Source organism: Miscanthus floridulus, chromosome 18 (assembly GCF_019320115.1).
Source record: "Miscanthus floridulus cultivar M001 chromosome 18, ASM1932011v1, whole genome shotgun sequence".
Lineage (NCBI taxonomy): Eukaryota > Viridiplantae > Streptophyta > Magnoliopsida > Poales > Poaceae > Miscanthus > Miscanthus floridulus.
In genome coordinates this window covers 28,274,074-28,294,160 of record NC_089597.1, presented here as the reverse complement: position 1 = coordinate 28,294,160, position 20,087 = coordinate 28,274,074, and the positions used below count along the sequence as shown (strand labels likewise).

Sequence of the window (20,087 nt, the reverse complement as noted above, 5' to 3'; positions counted from 1 at the left end):
AGTTTGTCTATGGATAACAAGATTTGTTTCTACTTTAACATACTAGATAGCTTGTTGTATTAGACTATTAGCCCGTTTCCAGAGTTTATGGCTTTAAAAGTCGAACTTTAGGTAATATGATTAAAGCTTGCCTCACCTTACCAACTAGATTGGTAATATAAAGCTTGCCTTACCAACAAATTCTACCTGATACTAGATACTTGATGGCAAACGGTTCGATCTAGTATATATTTCTAGTGGCGAAGCTAGAGCAAATGGGTGGGGGTGCACAACTTCATCATGAATATAGTGACCCATGTGATGTTCAAACAAATAGTATAACTAACTCATAATTTTTAACATCAAAATTCAACTTGCAGTAATGACAATGTGATTTTGGTCAAAACATAAGTAAACTGGCAGGGGCAAGGACAATAACACTCACCGTTTATAAGTTATAACAAAATAAAGACGACATTGATCACTAGTGTAGTGATCAAAAGAATGCCAAAATGATGAACAAAAGATGTCCCATATAGCAAAATATGTGATCCAGCCTAAAGAAAAGAGAATAAGTAGGTCAATTATTTAGCAAAAAAATGTAGAATTATCCATTGAAAGTAGATGCATTGCATTTGTATTACCCCTTAGAGATCATATTTATGCCCTTTTTCCTTCCATGGTCATGAAAGGACGAACCACAGTCTCATTGCTAACTTTCTTCATTTCTTCCTTCCTCATCCCAATTGATTTCATCTGGACATGAAGTTCTATTAGCATTGATCTTGTCTTGGGCTTCCATTTATAATACCTCTACATGATTACCTATAATTCATTCATTTGCATAATGAAATTGCAGTTCACAATAATTTCATTGAGGGCGAACTCGAACTTGAGAAAAATTGAATAAACACTCATCGGCACTCCGGCAGGGGGCAGCGAATCACTTAGCGGGGGCGGGGTCGCAGGGAGCCAGACAGCCAAGCAGCGGGCGCCAGGCGGCCATAGGCGGACGGCTATGGCTTCGTGGAGCGCTGGAGCCCGGAGCGAACGATGTCGCTGTGACCTGGGAGCCTAGGATGGGCGCCACGGACGGACAGCGGGTCGGCGGCGACGGAACAACAGCAGCCAGCAGGAGCACCGGCGCGGCAAGCCGACAGCGGCTCTTATTCACGAGCATGAGGGCAAGGGCTGATGGGTAGGCAATGTGTCACGCCTTGCGCAATCATCGCGCGGAAGCGGAAGGAATCGCGAATCACGCAGTCATCGAAGCCTAAAGGAAGTGGCGCAGTGGGCTTCAAGGCCTAGTGGGGGTGCCTCCTATTGGGCCGTGGGGGTGCCTGCAGGGGCGAATTTTGCCACACCTTAAGAATTTCTAGAATTTGGGGGGTGCCTGGGCACCCACGCCCACCTATTGGGCTTCGCCCTAATATTTTGAGCAAATAATAACAAGAAAACTACCTATAACAATATTCTTCCACATGACAAATATGACAAATTGTAGTGAGCATATTTCCTACTAGATAGGCATGTGGTGAAGAAGGGAGATGGTTGCTAGGAAATCACCAAGCCAACAATGAGAACGCATGCAACATTGAACAATGGCATGAGTACTGCTATCTTGACCGGTGTAAAGCAATATTTTCCTGTACCTCAAACTCACGTAGCTTTGTGTTGACATAAAAATATGGCAATATGACCAATACACAGCAAGCCGGACGATCTGAATGGAACAAGACCGGAGATCTGCTTGGCTTCAATACAGAACCAGTCGATTCTAAAAACCCAACGACGTGCCAGTCAATTTGACCTGCAATTGACAAGAAGAGAAAATATTATCAGTAATTTAAGGTGGGACATGTCGGTGTTGTCACAGACAGTTCCAAATGCGTATCCATGAAATAAAGATATTTAGATTAATGATGATCGGCTAATGTTAAATGATGATGACATAAGTCAAAATAACCGATGCTCATGGTTCATAGCAGATTTATGGTGCAGATTTATGGTGACTGATTAATTGAGACAAAAACAAGTACAATACATCAAAATACAAAACTTAGAAAATCCTTCCTTAATTTAAGATTCTAATATATGTTACTAAATAGTTGATTGATACAGCTATTGATTACAGACTTGGTAACCAGCAAGGGAGTAATATAAGAAAATATCATTTGCTAAATGGAACATAATTAGTATAAAGCGTCGAACCGATAAGTTTGATGAAAAGAGTATAACATGCGAATAAATCGACTATCTAATACAAATGAATCTATAAAACACTCTGAATCTAATCTATTATCATCAACAGTGAGGTTCAACCGGATCGATACAGCTATGATAATGATAACAAACTAAAGCCAAAGAATCTATAAAACCATCTATATGTCAATAGATTCATGAAAACATGCTATATGTGTGAAAGCACAGGCAAATTGGCTAAAATAGCCAATGCATGCATAGCAAACAAACATAGTACATATCTCGATCATGAACAAAACCACTAATTGATAATCTATAATCCAAAGTCTTACCAGTAAGGTTCGACCGAGTCAATGCAACTATAGTTGTGTCATTAGATTAGATCTTATTAACTAGTGAACTAACTCAAGATTGGAACATGTCTTTGGATGCATACTATGTTTGATTGAAATAGAGATAAAACAGTCGATCTAGCAGAATTAAGCCATCAATTATAAGATTCAAAGTATGACCAGACTAGAAGACGACCAATTAAGATGATATGATGCCGATTCTATGTCTATCTCAATCAGATGATTTGTTATAATTAATAAAAACATTAATTACAACAAGATTGATAACCGGTGAATCAACCAAAAACAGCAAGGAAAATCTTACTAATCTTAGTAGATTCAATAACTAATGATATTGTGTTAAACAACAAGTTATTTAACACAAGATTGATAACTTTGATCTATATTATGGTTCGTAAGAGATCAATCAGCTGATGTAGCCTTACAAACAACAATATGAACCGATAACTAACTTATATCATAACTCATAAAAGATCAATCAGTTGATGCAGCTTTACAAGCATAATACAAGTCATGACGGTACTCACAAGCAAGCTAGGGGTCGATCAGTCGATGCAGCCCTGTTTACTAAAGAACTCATCGAGATATATAGTACTCCTACTCCTAATGCGATGACGAAAGCCGAAAAGATTGTGTTGATTGATTGTTCGTGTCCTTGTACAATAACCGGGGTCCAATATTTATACCCGGAACCTAAACATGAATCCTGCTCAAATACGACTCATTACAATTCTTGGAATAAAAGAAAATATTCCTAACTTAAAATAACTTGGACCCTAATTTTTTTTCTTTTTGTAGAGTCCGACACATCTTTCCCCGACGCCATCTGTACGTAGTCCATTGACGTCGTCTGCTGACATCATCCAAAAAGAGCCGATTCCAGTACCGCATCTGAATCAGCTGATATCGATCTTTACGCAATCGATTTCTCGATAACACAATCCTGGAAGCTTTGAGTTCCCACGTTCTCCTTCCCAAATTTTGGTGTAAACACTTTGCTACATCGATTCGATCTTTTTCAAACTGACCGGTGGGTACTCCGGTGGGGAGTCACCAGAGTTCTTCGATGGGTTTGGAACCTTATGTGTACCTCTTTAGAATGCACCAGAAACTCTAGCACTAGCACCTGAGAGTTCATTAGAGAGTGGTTCAGTGAGTATGGATGGCAACGGGGCGGATTCGGATCGGATGGAGTCTTTGTGCACCCGAACCCGAAACCCGAAATCGAAACCCAAAACCGCACCGAACACCGATTCGGGTGATAATCCGTCCCCAAAACCGAACTCGCGGATACCTGAAACCCGAATGGATACCCGAAAACCGCTTTGTATGGCAACATAGTAAGAGAAATAAGGACTTTCTATAAACATATGCATGATATATATACACATATTCACATGTATAAACAAGAGGCAACAAATAATAAATATTTTCATGAGTCAACTTAGATTAAATTTAATAATATAAGTAAACAAGTTATTATTAGCATATTATAAAACATGAGTTTTAATTCCAAATGATTTATTTCGGATATCCATTGGATATCCACGGGTGGAAAACCAAACCCGAAACCGAATCCGATTGGTTTCGGGGCCCCGAACCCGAAAACCGTGGGTGAGAAATCATCCCCGAACCCGAACCCGCAAGACCCAAAACCCACGGATATCCGACCCGAAACCGCCCCGTTGCCATCCTTATCAGTGAGGGTGTTTTCTTTGAAAATTTCACCGAAAAAGTCATGTGCTCCTGGATGAAGAGCACAAGACAATAGGCTACACCAACGACTATATGAGTGTTTAACTCTATTCATTGAACTATCCATTGGGAAACCTCTGGTGGTCTTCTCTGGTGGTCACCAAAGTTTTTCATTGAGCATGAAATTTATTTTGAAAGTGAGTAACAACTAGTTTTGTGTGTTCGGTTATAAATAGGTGGTGTGTTTAGTCATTTCGCCTCTCTTGGACTTCTTGGCTGATATTCACACACATTTGAGCTCAAGTTAAGACTCCACTCACATTTGTTTAGTTGAGATTGCATTTGGGTGATATTGGAGAGGATCTAGTGTATTTACATCGAGAGTTTGCATCTAATGGCACTACATCATCTTGGTTGGAAGATTGTTGTTACTCTTTGTTGTTGCCGCCACCTAGACGTCTTGGAGGCAATAGAACTCCATGGAGCACTCAATTAGAGATTGTGAGGTTCCCAGAGGTGATTTAGTGGATTCATGGTTGTTGTGTACATCGTAATCTAGTCTCTCATACACTAGCGCTCACGTTGGAACCAAGCTTGAGGGCTTGTTGAGTTAATATAGGAGTGGTGATCCTTAGACACGCCACAACGGGGACATAGGTTGCTGGCAAGCAACCGTCAGGAGAAAAAAAAATCTTATGTCATCTTTTCTCCCTTAGGGTTTGCAACTCTACACTTGCTCTTTGCTTGTGTAGTTGTTAGAGTAATCGAGTAGCTCTTATGCTTAATTCAAGTTTTTGCATTTTCTAGTGATAACTTCTAGTTTATCTTCCTCACTAGATCTGTGTAGGTGTGCTCTTGAGCTTAGCCTTTGTTAGTTGTTCTAGTTGCTTGCTAGTTGTAGTCTGGCTACTAGACTTTGTGTAGGGCTTGCTCTTGCTGGCTTGCTTAGACTAGGTGCTAGTAGTGCTTAATAGGGCTCACTTTGTTACTAACTATTGTGCCTAGTTGTGATTGTGCCTCGTAAATTTTGTTAATAGACTATTCACCCTCCCTCCAGTTATCAACCAATCCTTTTAATGACATAGGTACATGCCTAGGATTAGTAACTCACTGGCGCCAGTGATGTTTCTACAGTTTGTTTAGAAGGCTCGAGGCACAAAAAAAAATGTTGGCATCAGAATAGGACTGACCAGTGGTTGCTTGAGATAGTAATGGCTAAAAAGGGCATGAATAACATTGTGGTGAATGTGGCGATGCTTTAGGGAGAAAATATAAATACATATATGTAAGAGGACGTATGAGATAATCGAAGATTTAAATAAATAGAAGGATAATGAAACTAAATAATTATAAGAAACTTAGACAATGGTTTAATTAAGGAATATTAGAGGTCCCCAAAAGGAAACCAAAGACTCTTGATTTAGTCTCGATAGAAGTTGCACAACCATGAGATATGAGAGTCCGTTTAAAATGCAAGAATTTCACATGAATTGTAAAAGAATTTTACATGAATCAGTTTAATTTTACACAAAAAAGGATAGAATAGGGAAAAACTCTTCTGTTCTAAATAAGGCCTAGGTGAAGAAAAATAAGAAACATGAGAGAATCACGAAATTATTTTTTAATCCAAGATATTAGTTGATTGTAGCTATATGGAGATCGTGTCGTGTCGATAGATGTACAGTCAAATAAATAATAAAACTATTGAAAAGATATCCTCAAGTGAAAAAACACAAAACACAGAGGATCTATTTGGCAGAACTTCCGGAGCAACTTTCAGACAGAATGAGGATCATTGTCAAACGGATCAGAGGTCCATCATTTAGTGAAAGTGATTCTATGCTAATTATATGAGATGAATATTTGAAATAAACTAGGGTCTGGGAGCTGGAAAAAATAGGTTCTCTTAATTCACTCTACGTATAATCACTGTAGTAAGAGAGTTTAGCTTAGCATGTATTTGGTTGGGTGGTCCAAGTGAGTTGGGTTGGGTTGAACCTGTTTTTGGGCCGTTTGGTTTGGGGAGCACGTGGGTTGGGTTCATCCCAGTAGGGCGTAGATCTGGGTTCGCTCCTTTCCTCCAAATCGGAGAAATCGAGCGAACCCACTTCGTCTGCGTGTGGAGGAGGAGGCGGACCACGCGCAGCGGCGTACAAAGCCCAACCCCGGCGGCGGCGGGCACACGTCGCCCCGGCAACGCGCAGCGGACGGCCGCGGCCACACGCAACCCCCACTGTGGCTCCCCAAGACGCGTCTGGGCAGAGGGTAGTAGACCATGCCGCCAGCGAGCTGCGGTCGCGAGGAGGGATGACCAGAAGACCGTGCCGAAAGAGAACCAGCATGCCGCGGTCGCAAGGTGCGGCAGGCCACCGCAAGTCGGGGCCAACGGAGCAAGCCGCGCCGGAGGAGCTGGCCGCGGCCGAGCGAAGGAGTGGCGGCGAAGGACCAACCTGGGAGAGTAGACGATGAAGGAAAGAGGAAGAAGAGACCAAAGGGGTGGATGACATGTGGGCCTCGCACGTCAGCGGCCTCATCCCACATTTGTTAACCTTCAAACCAAACAGAGAACTGAATGAACCCATCCCATCCCTATCAACCAAACACGATATGGGTCCAATCTAGCAAAAAAAAAAAAAAAGGTTAGGGCCAACCTATTTCACTTGGTCCCGGAACTTAGAGAATCACAAAGAAACATTTTTAATTAGAAAATCAGCTTTAAAATCTAATCTAAAGTAAAAAAGATGGAATAACCCATAATAGGCTATAGAAAAATGAGAAGAAAAAAAGCTAACTACCTTGCTAGTTATCCAAACGCCACTATCCCTCTGCCACAGCGAGGGCTGCCTCGTATCGAGCCGCTGAAGCCATGGCGACAACGCCGACCACCGCATTCCTCCGCCTCACTCCAGCCCCTTCTCCCCGCACCGCGCGCCCTCCTCGCTCTGCTACCTTCCTGCAGCCCGCGCTCTCAGTTTCCCTCTCCCACTCCCTCCCCGACTGCCGCAACCACCGCCTTGCCGCCGCCTCCAAGGACACTGCTAGCAGCAAGGGACAGGAACAAGATCAAGAGCCCGCATCGTCCGCGCTGGAGAAAGGAGGAGCGGAGAAGGGAACGGAGGTGGGAGGAGCATCGCCCGCCGAGAAGAGCCCGGAGGCGGTGGCCGCGGAGCTGAAGGAGGTGCTAAGGGCGCGGAAGGAGGCGGAGGCCGCCGAGGGGGGCGGCGGGTGGTGGGCCGGCGTGGCGCAGGAGATGACCGAGATCGAGTGGCCGGCGCCCGGGAAGGTGGTGGGCACCACCGGCGTGGTGCTTGGGGTCATCGCGGGCTCCACTGTCGCGCTGCTGTCCGTCAACGCGCTCTTCGCCGAGTTCTCCGACACCGTCTTTGCCGGACGCGGACTTCAGGACTTATTCTCCTTCTGACGACGCCGCGTGCTTCTGTACTCTGTAACTATTGTTTTCTTGCACTTGGGGCTAGGGTCATAGATCGAGTGTTGGAGGTTGGAATTATGTCCATTTTTCAATTGCGAGTCTCTTGCGAAATTGGTAATGTTACTAATATGTGAATGACATCTTGTTGGTAAATGGTGACTCAGAAACCTAACTTGAGTTTCTACATAGTTGTGAGATAATTATAGGCTCCCAGATTACTACTAGTTAATACTCAACTCTTATAAAATAAGGGCTCAAATTTCACTTATGTTCAAACAGTTGGCTGAAAAGAATTTCTGCAGATTAAAAAGCATATGGTTAATGCTATGCTGTTCTGATTCACTGCCACAGTAGTAGTTTGGACTAACTGAATAATGCTCACTGTCTGTTTAGTGGCTTCATTTCACCCTGATGAAGTAACTGATAGATAGGTGAATTGATACTTATATACAATCAAAAGGGACGGGCACTTCCTGCTATCTAAGTTATGTGGAGTGCCTCTTAATAAATTGTACAATCTGAAGTATAGGGGTTTCCAAGAGGATTCTGACTCAACCTTGATCGATCTGGTGAGTTACGGATGGGATTATCAGCTTAATGACGTTAGCCTAATGCTTTGTTTTGTTGGGTTTGACAAATGTTCACTGTTTCTGTATCAATTCTCTCCCCATCGTTTAAGTAGCCTACTCTATTAGTCTTGCATTTATTTTTCCTTGGATGATTGTATAGCCACGTTGGAAACAAGAATCTATATTAGGATCTTTTTGTGTTGCTTTGGTTACGAGGTTATGGGGTTAAATTTAATTATTTGCTTGATATATAAGTATACAATTGTAGATGCACTTCTACCAGGAAGAAATTTATAGCCGTTGTTGTGAGGTGTCTGGATGCAGCAGCATGTAATGTTGCAACTTGCTATCTCTAGTTTTCATGAATATAGCCTTGACAGTTCCAGTTAAGAATGCAAATTCAAAGTTCATGGTTCTAATGTCAGCTAGGAAGATTTATGTTATGAGATTTTTGAGTCAATTCTACTAAACATCATAAATATAAAGGGATGTGTGATGTGGTCTACAGGTGGACTGGAAGGGTGTGACATCCCATCCAGCATTTGTTAAAGTCTTTCTTAGCATATGAACGAACCACTGATAACCTCTCTTTCTCAGATTTATGTTACCTGCGGGCTGATATCTCTTTCAGGATCTATAGAATAAAACTGAACCACTGAACACTGATAACCTCTCTTTCTCATCATTTGTTGCAACTGATGCACTGGTCTCTTGAAGATCCCATTGTTCATTATCTGTGTAAAAGAAATGCACAATTCAAAAAGAGATTACAATTGTCTGTCTTGCACCATAATAAGCATTTACGAATGATCGTTGATTACCTCTATTTGGTCTCCTAGATTGATGAGCAAGGTGTGAGGGCTGGTCGGCATGTTTGCTTCCTGACCTGGGAAACTTGCCAGGGCTAGGCATCCATCCCAGGCGTCCATTTTTTAGTGCATGGGGTTGGATCGACCTGCCTGGGTGCAGCCCCCCAGGCTCCTTTCGTCTCCCCTCCCCCGGGCGCCTCCCCATCTCCCATCCCACCCCGCTCAACGCCGGCATCCACCGCGGAGCCGGCGGCCACCGCAAGCCACGCTGCCGCCGTGGCCCCTCTCTCCTCCTTGGAGCCCGTTTCCATCTCCCCCTTGTCTCCCCTTGTGCATCCTTTCCAGCCGGCGGGCTGGTCCAAGGAGCTTCAATGGAATGACTCCAGCCCAGCTTCGTGCAGCTCCGGCGGCTCCGTGGCCGGGTTCTCTGGACCGCGCTCCTTCCGCGACGTCGTCGCCACCGTCTCCTCTATAGCAAAGATGCCATCACCTGATCCTCCCCCAGCTGCGGAAAAAGCTCCCACGCGCATCCTGCTCCGCTCGACGATTCAACTTCCCGAGTCGGTTCGGCCAGGGCCTGATGCGGAGGGATGGATGAAGCATGAATCTCGTTCCACTCGACGCAACAGAGCTCGCCACGTTCGAGGTCCGCGACAGCCTAATCCGGCGGATCTCCGTGGCAAGTGTTTCAATTGTTTCTCCCCAAATCATCGCGCCGCCTATTGTTGTTCTCGTCCCCGTTGTTTCCACTGTCAATCCCTTGGGCACCGATCCTACGTTTGCCCGGGTCGAGGTGGCGCCGCGGGTGTTCGTGTGCCTGCCGCTGCTTCACAGGATGGACGCCGATCCCACGTATGCCAGGGTCGAGGTGGTGGAGCGGGTGGTGGCGCGCCTGCCTCCGCTCCACAAGATGGTCGCCGAATCTCAGTCTGGAGAAGGATTACTCCGGCGCCTCACCAGGAGGAGATCGTTCGGGAGGCGGCTGTCAGCTCAGGTGCGGAGGTGGCCGAGCCTGATGATGCTCCCAGGGAGCGTCGTGGGCGTTGCCGCCCGGCTCAGGATAATTCTATGGAGGTGTCTGGCGGGCATGAGGGCAACGGTGGAACTGCCTCTTTGGGACCTCATATCCCGGATGATGGCGCTCCCCCGGCCCGGGCTCCGCCGTGCATCATCAATTGGTCTGAGCGTATCGACCGCGCGGAAGCGGAACTCAGGCGAGCTATGATCATCACGGTGATCGGTGATCACAAACCGGTCAACACAGAAGAGGTCATGGAGGCGATCGCATCCCAGTTCAACATCGATACTACTCCACTCTCCCTATGTCGTTCAGGAGTGGCTGAGTTCATCTTGTCAGGGATTGAGGAAGCTACAGCGGCTAGGATGGCTAACAACAATGGCATGCCGGCGAGCTCTACCACTCTACGCCTACATTGTCGCCGCTAGTCGAGGCAGGCACGCGCCTCGGCAGCAACCCTCCAGTCCCTCGTCGACGTTGAGTTACGGGGCGTTCCGGCTCACACATGGGAGGTTTCCACGGTGGAGAATTTACTGAACCCTTACGGCTGGGTCGAGAAAATCCATCCGGCGACTCGATTAGGAGAAGACTACTCTGTCTTTCGCTGTTCGGCCTGGTGTTTCCGTCCGGAGTGGATCCCCTCTGCTCGAGAGCTTCATGTTGTGGAACCGTCGTCCACCGTGGCCAAAATTCCACCTGTCAAGCGGACGCTGGTGTATCCCATCTCTCTGGCCGTTGGGAGTACACCACATCCAGGGCTGGACAACAACGACTCCCCTCCTCCCGGTGATGCTGACAGTTCGAGCGGTGGTCGGCGACAGCGCCGTCGCGTAGCCTCATCGGCGCCGGAGGGACAGCATGGTGCCGTTCTTGGTGCTCCGGCGAGTGGCAGCTCCCATGGCCGGGTGGGGGCAGCCGCTTCCGGTGCGCAACACGAGGCGGTCGACATTGAGGTGTGCGAGACAACACGAGGCGACACTGCACCACACCCCAGGCCCTCTGATTTGGTGATCATTGATGACCCAGCAGTTCAAGAGACTACTGCACCTCCCAAGGTGTCTTCCAAGCCGCAAGATGTGCAAACGTGTTCCTTCACTTTCGATTCAAATTTATCTGTGAAAGAGGTGCTGTTGGCCTCACCTCAAGGCATGTCGGCCCAGGCTATGGGCTCTGGAAATCCTCATGAAGATGTACCTTCTGTGGTCTCCCCGACCCTGGTGCATTTCGAGATGACAGAAACTCCGGCGCCATCTTCCGATAGGTCTGTGGAGGCCCACATTTCGGCCTTCATCGCCATGGGAGAAGCTTCTGTTGCTGCCGCTACCGCCGATGTTCCCCTGCAGGCGGCAGATCCTACGTTTGCTGTGGAGACGACACTTTCAGTAGAAGATCATCTGGGGCCGGTTGAGCTGGGGCCTCCCGTCCCATTTGAGGCCGTCGTTCCCGCCCCTGTCATCGATGACACAGAAAATTCCACGGACCAACTTTGCAATTCTGCTCCAACTGCTGATCTCGTTGGGCTGGTTGAGCTGACGCCTCCCGCCCAGGTCGAGGCTGTCGCTCCCAGGTCCACTACAGAGGCCGAGCCACCTGAGCACCCATCCTCGTCAATCACATAGCTCCCTGCAGATGAAGTTTTGCCGACTGAGCCAACAATTGGGACCGAGCACCTTGAACCCGGCCTACCTCTGCTTGTTTACTCTCTCGACGACGCCGAGCTCAGGCCTCGCCAGTATCACAGCCGCCGTCCCCAACTGCCCAACAGCTTCATTTGTTGACAAAATATCCAAGCCGCTGCAGCATGTGCTTCCCACCCCAAGGGCACAGAAGTCTGGTCCGCGCCGTGCTATCATGACTGAACCACCACGTCGAAGCCGTCGGATTGCCATACTTCCCCCCGAGATAGACCATAATGCAGCTCTCACTGCCTGTGAACGTTGGGCTTCGTCAATGATGAGAACCGGCTGCCAGCGGATGTTTTGGATAAGTACACTAGTTTTTTCAGCAGGCCGCTTAGCAGGGAGCATGTCGTGGCCCTTACCAAACTGTTAGGCAAGTCCCGACAGAAGCCCAATTCCTGGCTGTGGAGGGCCTGGTAGCCTAGGCTAGGATTGTGGATTACTATATGTTGGGTCGTTCCTATATTCTGTCATCAATGGATTCTCCAAAAGTTTTGATTTGGAATGTGAGGGGACTTAATGAACGTGCCCGCCGCGATAATGTTCGCAAGGTGGTTGATACTTGCCGTCCTGCCTTGATCTGTCTGCAAGAGACCAAGCTGGCTTTGATATCAGAACGGGATGCGATCTCCTTTCTTGGTATAGATTTTAGACAATTCGTCTTCCTTCCGGCTCAAGGAACCCGGGGTGGGATCCTGGTTGCATGGCGTGAAGGTTGCCTGGTCGCTAACCCGTGGAGAGTACACCACCATTCCGTTTCGGTCCAATTTGCAATTGAAGATGATTTAACCTGGTGGTTCACGGGAATATATGGTCCACATCAAGACGTACAGTGAGAAGGTTGCTTTCCTTGATGAGCTCCGAGAAGTCAGAACCTTGTGCACGGGCCCTTGGTGCTTAGGAGGTGATTTTAATATGATCTATTCTGCAGAGGACAAGAACAACGAGAATCTCAACAGAGCCATGATGGGGCGTTTTCGGCGATTTGTTAACGATTTCGAGCTCAAAGAAATCCCACTCATTGGAGGCGGTATACCTGGTCAAACGAGAGAGGGGAACCAACTCTTGTCAAACTTGATCGAATTTTATGCACTGCTGATTGGGAAGCACTCTATCCTGAGTGTATTTTGCAAAGTCAGGCAACTGAAATCTCTGACCACTGTCCACTTGTGCTTGGCCTCACGGAGGGAATTCATGGCAAGCGGAGATTCCATTTTGAGAGTTTTTGGACTAAACTCCCAGGATTTCATGATGCGGTCGCGGCTTCTTGGAGTGAGCCAATCTCCGCCACATGCGCCATAGAGCGCGTCTCACTCAAGCTCAAGCGCCTCACCCGTGCTCTCCAATCTTGGAGTCAACGACAAGTTGGCCATATCAAAACTGAACACGCACTGGCCCGTGAAATTCTCCACCGACTGGAGATTGCCCAAGATCAACGGCAACTAACGTGGGAGGAGAACTGGTTGAGACGCGAACTAAAGAAACATTGCCTCGTCCTTGCGTCATTGGAAAGGACAATAGCACATTTGCGGTCGCGAATCAGATTCTTGAAAGATGGAGACGCCAACACTTCTCTCTTCCATAGACAAGCTGGGTTCCGTAAAAGGAAGAATTTCATTCCAAAACTGTTATATGAGGATCAAGTTGTCACGGGTCAAGAGGAAAAACAAGATGTCATGTTCAATTATTTTGATGGTCTGCTTGGTACTGCTCTGCCTCGTTCATCCACCCTGGACCAATCCTTCTTCCACAGAGCTGGCTTTGATCTCTCAGTACTGGATACACCTATCACGGAGGAGGAAGTGTGGGACACGATCAAAACTTTGCCAGCTGATAGAGCACCTGGACCTGATGGATACACGGGGAGGTTCTATAAATCATGCTGGCACCTGATCAAAGCGGAATTCATGGCAGCAATCATTACCTTGCAACAAGGAGATGCAAGAAAGTTGTGGTTAATAAATTCAGCTTATCTCACTTTAATCCCAAAGAAGGCCGAAGCTTTGTTGCCAAAAGACTTCCGTCCTATCAGCCTAATTCATAGCTTCGCTAAGCTGGTCACTAAGGTAATGGCTAATCGTTTGGCTCCTTTTCTGAATGATTTGGTCGCTGCCAATCAGAGTGCCTTCATCCGTGGTAGATGCATCCACGACAATTTCATTTTGGTTCAGCAGAATATCAAAATGCTTCACCGCACAAGAGTCTCAAGTTTGTTCTTGAAGCAGGATATTTCAAAAGCTTTTGATTCGGTCTCATGGGAAATTCTCACGCATTTGGGCTTTGGTCCCATTTGGTGCAATCTGGTCACGAATCTACTGAAGACATCTTCAACCCGGGTTCTTGTGAATGGTGAGCCAGGTAGAGAGATCAGACATCAGCGAGGTCTCTGCCAAGGAGATCCCCTTTCTCCCATGCTCTTTATCTTAGTAATGGACGTGCTGAACAGCTTGTTTGCTAAGGATCTCTCTATATGCAGATGATGTTGCTCTCTTCATCCGGCCCACTGAACCAGAAATAAATTTAACCATGGAAATCCTTGCCAAGTTCGGGGAAGCTTCTGGTCTACAAACCAATTTGCAGAAGAGTTGTGTTATCCCGATAAGGTGTGAGGAGTCAGAGCTGGAAACTGTGACCATCACATTGCCTTGCCCGATGTCAAGCTTCCCTTGCACATATTTGGGACTGCCGATCTCTAATAGCAAATTGAAGAAAGCTGACCTGCTGCTCTGGATTGAAAAGCTCGGAGACAAGCTGCCCGGTTGGAAAGCATCTCTCATGAACATGGCTGGTCGTGTCACTTGGGTTCATTATGTCCTCTCAGCTGTGCCTATTTATGTACTGATTGCCATCAACGCTCCCAAATGGTTTATTCGTGTCGTGCAATTGACAAGATCCGTCGAGCATTCACATGGAAAGGGCGGCAACAAGTGAATGGTGGGTCTTGCTTGGTCGCATGGGATAAAGTCCAGCATCCACTTGATTTGGGAGGGCTAGGAATCCTCGATCTTGAGATCATGAGTTGGGCCCTGCAAGTCCGATGGCTATGGTTTGCGAAAACGGATCCAAATCGATCTTGGAAAGGGCTTAACATACATGTCCATCCAAATGTATGTGCGTTGTTTGCTATTGCTCTCGAATCACAGGTGGGCGATGGTAATAACACGCTTTTTTGGTCAGATAGATGGCTCATGGGCTGCTCTATAGCAGATGTAGCGCCTCTGGTGGTTGCTAACGTGCCTTCAAAAACCCGTAAGCAACGCACAGTAGCACAGGCCTTGCATGACCAATCCTGGCCTGCAGATATCCAAGGAGGACTATCACTAATAGGGCTTTTTGAGTATTTTCAGCTGTGGGATATGTTACTGTCCCAGGAGGAAGATGTGCATATATGGAAACTGGATGGCTCGGGTAATTTCTCCTCCAAATCTGCTTATCGTGCTTTCTTCAATGGAGCAATCCCTTTTGAGCATTGGCATCGGCTATGGAAATCTTGGGCTCCTTCAAAATGCAAAGTTTTTTTTGGCTCGCCATCCGGAACCGGTGCTGGACAACGGACAGACTTGCGAGGCGAGGCCTTCCACATCCGGCCAAGTGTCCGCTATGTGACCAGAAGGAAGAAGACATTCAACATCTGCTCACCACATGTGTGTTCTCCTAGGATTTCTGGTTCTGGGTTCTTGCACCTTTGGGCTTACAAGATCGGGTTCCAGGTCGTCATGAATTGTCTTTTGCAGATTGGTGGAGAAAAGCAGTGAAAAAGATTCTGAAAGATACAAGAAAAGGTTTGAACTCGATTATCATTTTGGGCACCTGGGTAATCTGGAAACACCGTAATTCATGTGTTTTTTACGGCGCGTGGCCGTGCATCAACGACCTCCTCTGGATGTTCAGAGAAGAGCAACACCTCTGGTGTCTTGCTGGAGCTCGAAGCCTGAGAGCACTGGGTCAAGGTCAGGGAGACAAGCTGGGCCATCTTAGTTTGTTTCCTCGCTCGTTCTGGGTCAGGTCTCATCTCTCCCGTGTTTCTTTAGAGTAAGTCCTATTCATGTAAAATTCAACCCCTCATGGCCCGGCTCGAAGTGAGGTGGTGGTGATTGTAAGGGGGCGGTTCTTTCTCTCTATAATACAAAGATACGAAGCTCTCCTTCGTATTCGAGAAAAAAAAATACGAGACTTCTCGGAAAACCTGAAGTTCACCAACGCTGTTGTCTACCATGAGAAGCGAAACGAATGTGCCGTCTGAGTGAGGCTTCAGACCGAAGACGAGATCCAGCCTCGAGCATGGAGGGTAGAGTTGAACCTGGCGTAGGTGTTAGCCTTGTCGCCGAATTGGTTAATGAAGTAGTTGTCGTCAAGCTCCAGCAGCTTGGCCATTTCTGGAAGCATACAGTCCTTCACTCGTGCATTTTCCGGTGAACTCGTGCAGAACATCCCTGCATAGGGATGAAGCAATCTGGATCCATGGGCTGTGTACTCTGGATGGATGGCACCTGGTGGAGAGAGAGGATGCTGGGGACAGGACCTGACAGAGCTACAGTAGCCTAGAGGAGAGGGATGAAGCAATCAGGGGGGAATTTATTCAAAGGTCACGAGTCCAGGAGTGAACAGTCATGAAGACGGTACCTGGGTCTAGTATGGCGCCGCCGCCAGATCCGGACCTTGGTACTGCAATGCTGGAGGGGACCAAGGTACCCACCTGGATAGCCGGCCCATCTTGCTTCCTCCCTTCCATGGCTGCAGGTCCATTCCAGTAACCCTAGAGGGGGGATTTGTTTCAGGTATAGGTCAGTCGTCGGGGTGGTGGAGCAGTTCTTCGGCGATGGTTCTGCCGCCAATCCTCATCACGAGCAGCTGATCTGCATCCGTGGGAATGGGCTACGCTCCCAGCAGCGCGGATGGTCTGAGTTGATAATGGAGATACAGCTAGCAGCTCATCATTGCCAAGGAGACAAGGCCGTAAGAGGTAAGACTGAGTGTCGTATTTGATCTGCGCATTTCATCATCATGTCTTTTGCTATTATAGTTTTTAATGCTTTTCCTAGATTTCTAATGCTAATAGCACCTCTAGTTTACAGATTAGGGTACCACTACCATACCATCAATCTGATGAGCCCCTTGTAGATTTAGATTCCCCTGTGTTTAACAAAATTTAGCATCTTTGCTATACACGGTTGGGTATAAAAGATTATTATAGTGATTGAATAGGGAAGCATTTTTCTGGTCAATTGTTCCATTAATAGTGGAAACAAAATTTCTACTGGAACAAGTTAAAATAAGTGCACTGTGGGAATGTGATGGTTGTTTTGGAGTTGTTTCTTGCTGGGATATTCAATACAGTAGCAAGGTGGCATCCAGTATCAGGTACTTGCATAAAAGTGCAATCTGGGATCTCCATACCTTCTGTGGATGGATATATGATTCTGCATATATAACAAAAAAATTGACCTTATCAAGGAGACAATGGCTACGGTGGGGCTGAGGGTGAGTGCCCACTGGGCATGATCTTTGCTTGTACTTGAGTGGATTAAGAGTCTCAAGTACACAGTAATTCAAGTTATTGATATTGTTTGTGTGTAGGTCTGGACACAAGAAGGTGTGGCAGATCAGCCCCTGCTTGTGCTGAAGGGGCAGCAACCAGTGTTCCAGGTGCAATGGTCTGCACGTGTTACGTTTTCTTACAGTATCAGCGCTGAAAAAAAAAGTTGGTTGATAACCATCTTCTTGGCTTCTGTTATCTCAGGTATTGTTGTTCCATCAATGCCTGATCTCAGTGGGATTGCCATGCCTAAAAAGACTGAAGGTGCACTTGCAGTGAAGTGCAAAAGATCAATTTTTGGGACATCACACATAGTTGGGAATTTAAAATTTTCCTTGTTTAGGCATCATCAGCTGTGGAGAGAGGAATTGTAAATCACTTGATCCCTGTAACTTGGTGTAGCAACCCGTGCTGCAGGTGAGATGTTTTTTGCAATCTATACATTTGTTTGCCATTGAACTGAAAGTTTGGTAGTAAAGCTAGTGTTCAGATAGTCTATTTTGGCGCCTAATCATAGATAAATACAGTTGATCCTTGATGCTCATTTAGTCTGCTGGGTATTGATTCACTTTATGCTACCTATCATAATAAAACAAAATAGTAAATTGTAGATTTTACAGTCATAGTACAAAATAAGGGAGAGTTTTTTGTCATAATAAGATAAACTTTCTAAATTTGACAAAATTTATAGAAAGAACAAATATTATTTACTTACCCATAGTACAATACTTATGTTCTATCTAATTCTTGTGTACTTCAGCTTTTCTTTTTTAGAAAGAGCATTTAGACCCATTAAAGTTTATCTTATTTGGAGCGAGCAGGTGTCTAGACTAGACAACACTTCCAAGCATCTAATTTTGGACGCTTGGACAGGGCTTCGAGCAAGACGCGCCATTAAAGCTGAGGCAAGCCACATCGACCTATATACACTTTCTTTTCTTACTAAAGAATAATTTTATTAATATTTGGGATTGCAAGGTTTCAGCCAGGTCCCTTATTCATTACATAGAATCACATCTATATCTTTGCAGTCTCGATAACCATTTCCCCTCGAGCGACGTGTTCATAGAGGCCAGCAATATATTCTTTGATTTTCACCTTCTTGTATAGTGCTGGATGGTTCTCATCTATCAATTTATCCGCGGGCCGGATTTGTCTTTCAGGATCTATAGAATAAAACAGAGCCACTGATAACCTCTCTTTTTCAGCATTTGTTACAACCCGATGCACTGGGCTCTTGAAGATCCCATTACTCATTATCTGTGTAAAAAGAATTGCACAATTCAGAAAAAAAAAAAGATAACAATTGTCAATCTTGCATTTATAGTAAGCATAACCAGATTACCTAACCTTTAATTTTCTATTTCCAATCATAAATGGATTATATGACACAAATAAGTGCTTACGAATGATAGCTCATTATTACCTCTATTTGGTCTCCTAGATTGATGAGCAGGGTGTGAGGTCTGGTCGGCACGTCATACCAGACTCCATCTTGGAGAACCTGAAGTCCACCAACGCTGTTGTCTACCATGAGAAGCGTGACGAATGTGCCGTCGGAGTGAGGCTTCAGACCGAAGACGAGATCCGGCCTCGTGCATGGAGGATAGTAGCTGAACCTGGCATAGGCGTCAGCCTTGCCGCCGAACTGGTCAATGAAATAGTCGTCGTCAAGCTCCAGCAGCTTCGCCATTTCTGGAAGCAGGCAGTCCTTAACTCTCGTGCATTTTGTGGTGAAATCGTGCAGAACATCCCTGCATAGAAAAGGCGACCACGGCTTGGCGTTAGGCTGTCTGCTACAAGTTTATCTGGTTCTCCATTATTTAGTATATAATAAGTAGAGGAGCTATGATGTTAATTTTGTAATCAAAGCGCCCATTGCAAAGAAGTTTGACGACCTCAACATGATCGGAAGATTACCTGAGACATGTGGGCCATAGGTCAAGTTTCCTGTCCTCTTCAGGCTCCACCTTGAGGTAAAGGCGGTCGGTCCAGTCCAGGACCTGGTCCTCCGACGGCACCCAGTCGTCCCCGTACCCTTCGAGCTGGAAGTGCTTGCCGTCGATCATGTTGCTGTGCTTCTGCTTCTCCTGGAGCGGCTGCCTGAAAAACTCCCTCGACGCGTCCATCATGGCGTTCATCAGAGAGGCCTCCATGCCGTGGTTGGTGACCTGGACACCGATCGATACGTGCTCCACATCGAGTGGTATATTCTGTAGCAAGATAGACTCTGTGCGCGCGCGTGCGTGCGTACCAGGAAGAGACCCCAGGACTCGAGCGCCAGCCGGAGCTTTGAGGCCTCGTCGTCGGCGCCCGGCTGGCACAGGCGGGCGAGGTCGATGACGGGGACCGGCGCGGTTACCATCGCCTTGAGGTCGTCGTTGCCTGCGCGCGCGACGTACCGAGCCGGCACGTCGTCCGCGGCGCCCAGCTGGCCGGCGAGCTCTTGCACCGGCGGCAGCAGCACCGGCCGAGCTTCCCCTCCTGCACTTTCCATGAGAGTGCTGAAGGTTGCGAGCAGAGAGGGGGGCTGGCCTCTGTAATCTGTTCGATCAATTGGCCTGTTCGCTTGGCTGTGTTAACTGATTTATTGTAAGAGAAAAATAATATCCGTTAGTTAAAAAAGTACGGCTTATAAGCCCAGCGAAGCGATTAATATCTTCGCTGCGACTGCGACCCGATCAGTGCGCTTCGGGCTACGTCTGCTCCTCTCCGGTCCGTCTGGCTGCTAGTGTAGCTAGACCAGCGATTATTTTGACGCGCGGCCGCGCGGGCCCCGGGGCGCCGCCGTGTTCGTCGCATATGCACAGATATGAC

At 46.8% G+C, this 20,087-nt stretch overlaps 2 protein-coding genes across 4 annotated transcripts; one reads left to right on the top strand and one right to left on the bottom strand.

Annotated features, from left to right (window-relative positions):
* The first annotated feature begins 7,043 nt into the window (after positions 1–7,043).
* Positions 7,044–18,852, top strand: LOC136520025 (preprotein translocase subunit SECE1-like). 3 transcript variants are annotated; one of them, XM_066513429.1, is made up of 7 exons: positions 7,044–7,674; positions 16,161–16,422; positions 16,513–17,215; positions 17,312–17,380; positions 17,475–17,687; positions 18,092–18,175; positions 18,715–18,852. In XM_066513429.1, exon 1 carries the CDS (start codon positions 7,096–7,098, stop codon positions 7,648–7,650), a length of 555 nt encoding a protein of 184 aa, XP_066369526.1. In that variant the 5' UTR covers positions 7,044–7,095; the 3' UTR covers positions 7,651–7,674; positions 16,161–16,422; positions 16,513–17,215; positions 17,312–17,380; positions 17,475–17,687; positions 18,092–18,175; positions 18,715–18,852. The 3 variants fall into 3 exon arrangements, 1 of the variants encoding a protein (XP_066369526.1); XR_010775122.1 differs by lacking the exon at positions 7,044–7,674 and having other exon boundaries at positions 7,793–16,422; positions 16,513–16,697; positions 17,312–17,388; XR_010775121.1 differs by lacking the exon at positions 7,044–7,674 and having other exon boundaries at positions 7,793–16,422; positions 17,312–17,388.
* LOC136520024 (protein SRG1-like) lies at positions 18,190–19,831 on the bottom strand. The gene is made up of 4 exons (XM_066513428.1): positions 19,525–19,831; positions 19,191–19,441; positions 18,697–19,024; positions 18,190–18,530 (listed from the first exon to the last, which is right to left on the bottom strand). Exons 1-4 carry the CDS (start codon positions 19,765–19,767, stop codon positions 18,288–18,290), a joined length of 1,065 nt encoding a protein of 354 aa, XP_066369525.1. The 5' UTR covers positions 19,768–19,831; the 3' UTR covers positions 18,190–18,287.
* Positions 19,832–20,087: the final 256 nt, after the last annotated feature.

What these genes read in the sequence shown, in the direction of transcription:
- LOC136520025 (XM_066513429.1), top strand. Translation starts at nt 7,096, where the DNA reads ATGGCGACAACGCCGACCACCGCATTCCTCCGCCTCACTCCAGCCCCT.
- LOC136520024 (XM_066513428.1), bottom strand. Translation starts at nt 19,767, where the DNA reads ATGGAAAGTGCAGGAGGGGAAGCTCGGCCGGTGCTGCTGCCGCCGGTG. An exon ending in AGTCCTGGGGTCTCTTCCTG is followed by an intron (nt 19,442 to 19,524) that starts GTACGCACGCAC and finishes ATCGGTGTCCAG; the next exon opens with GTCACCAACCACGGCATGGA. An exon ending in CTATGGCCCACATGTCTCAG is followed by an intron (nt 19,025 to 19,190) that starts GTAATCTTCCGA and finishes TTTTCTATGCAG; the next exon opens with GGATGTTCTGCACGATTTCA.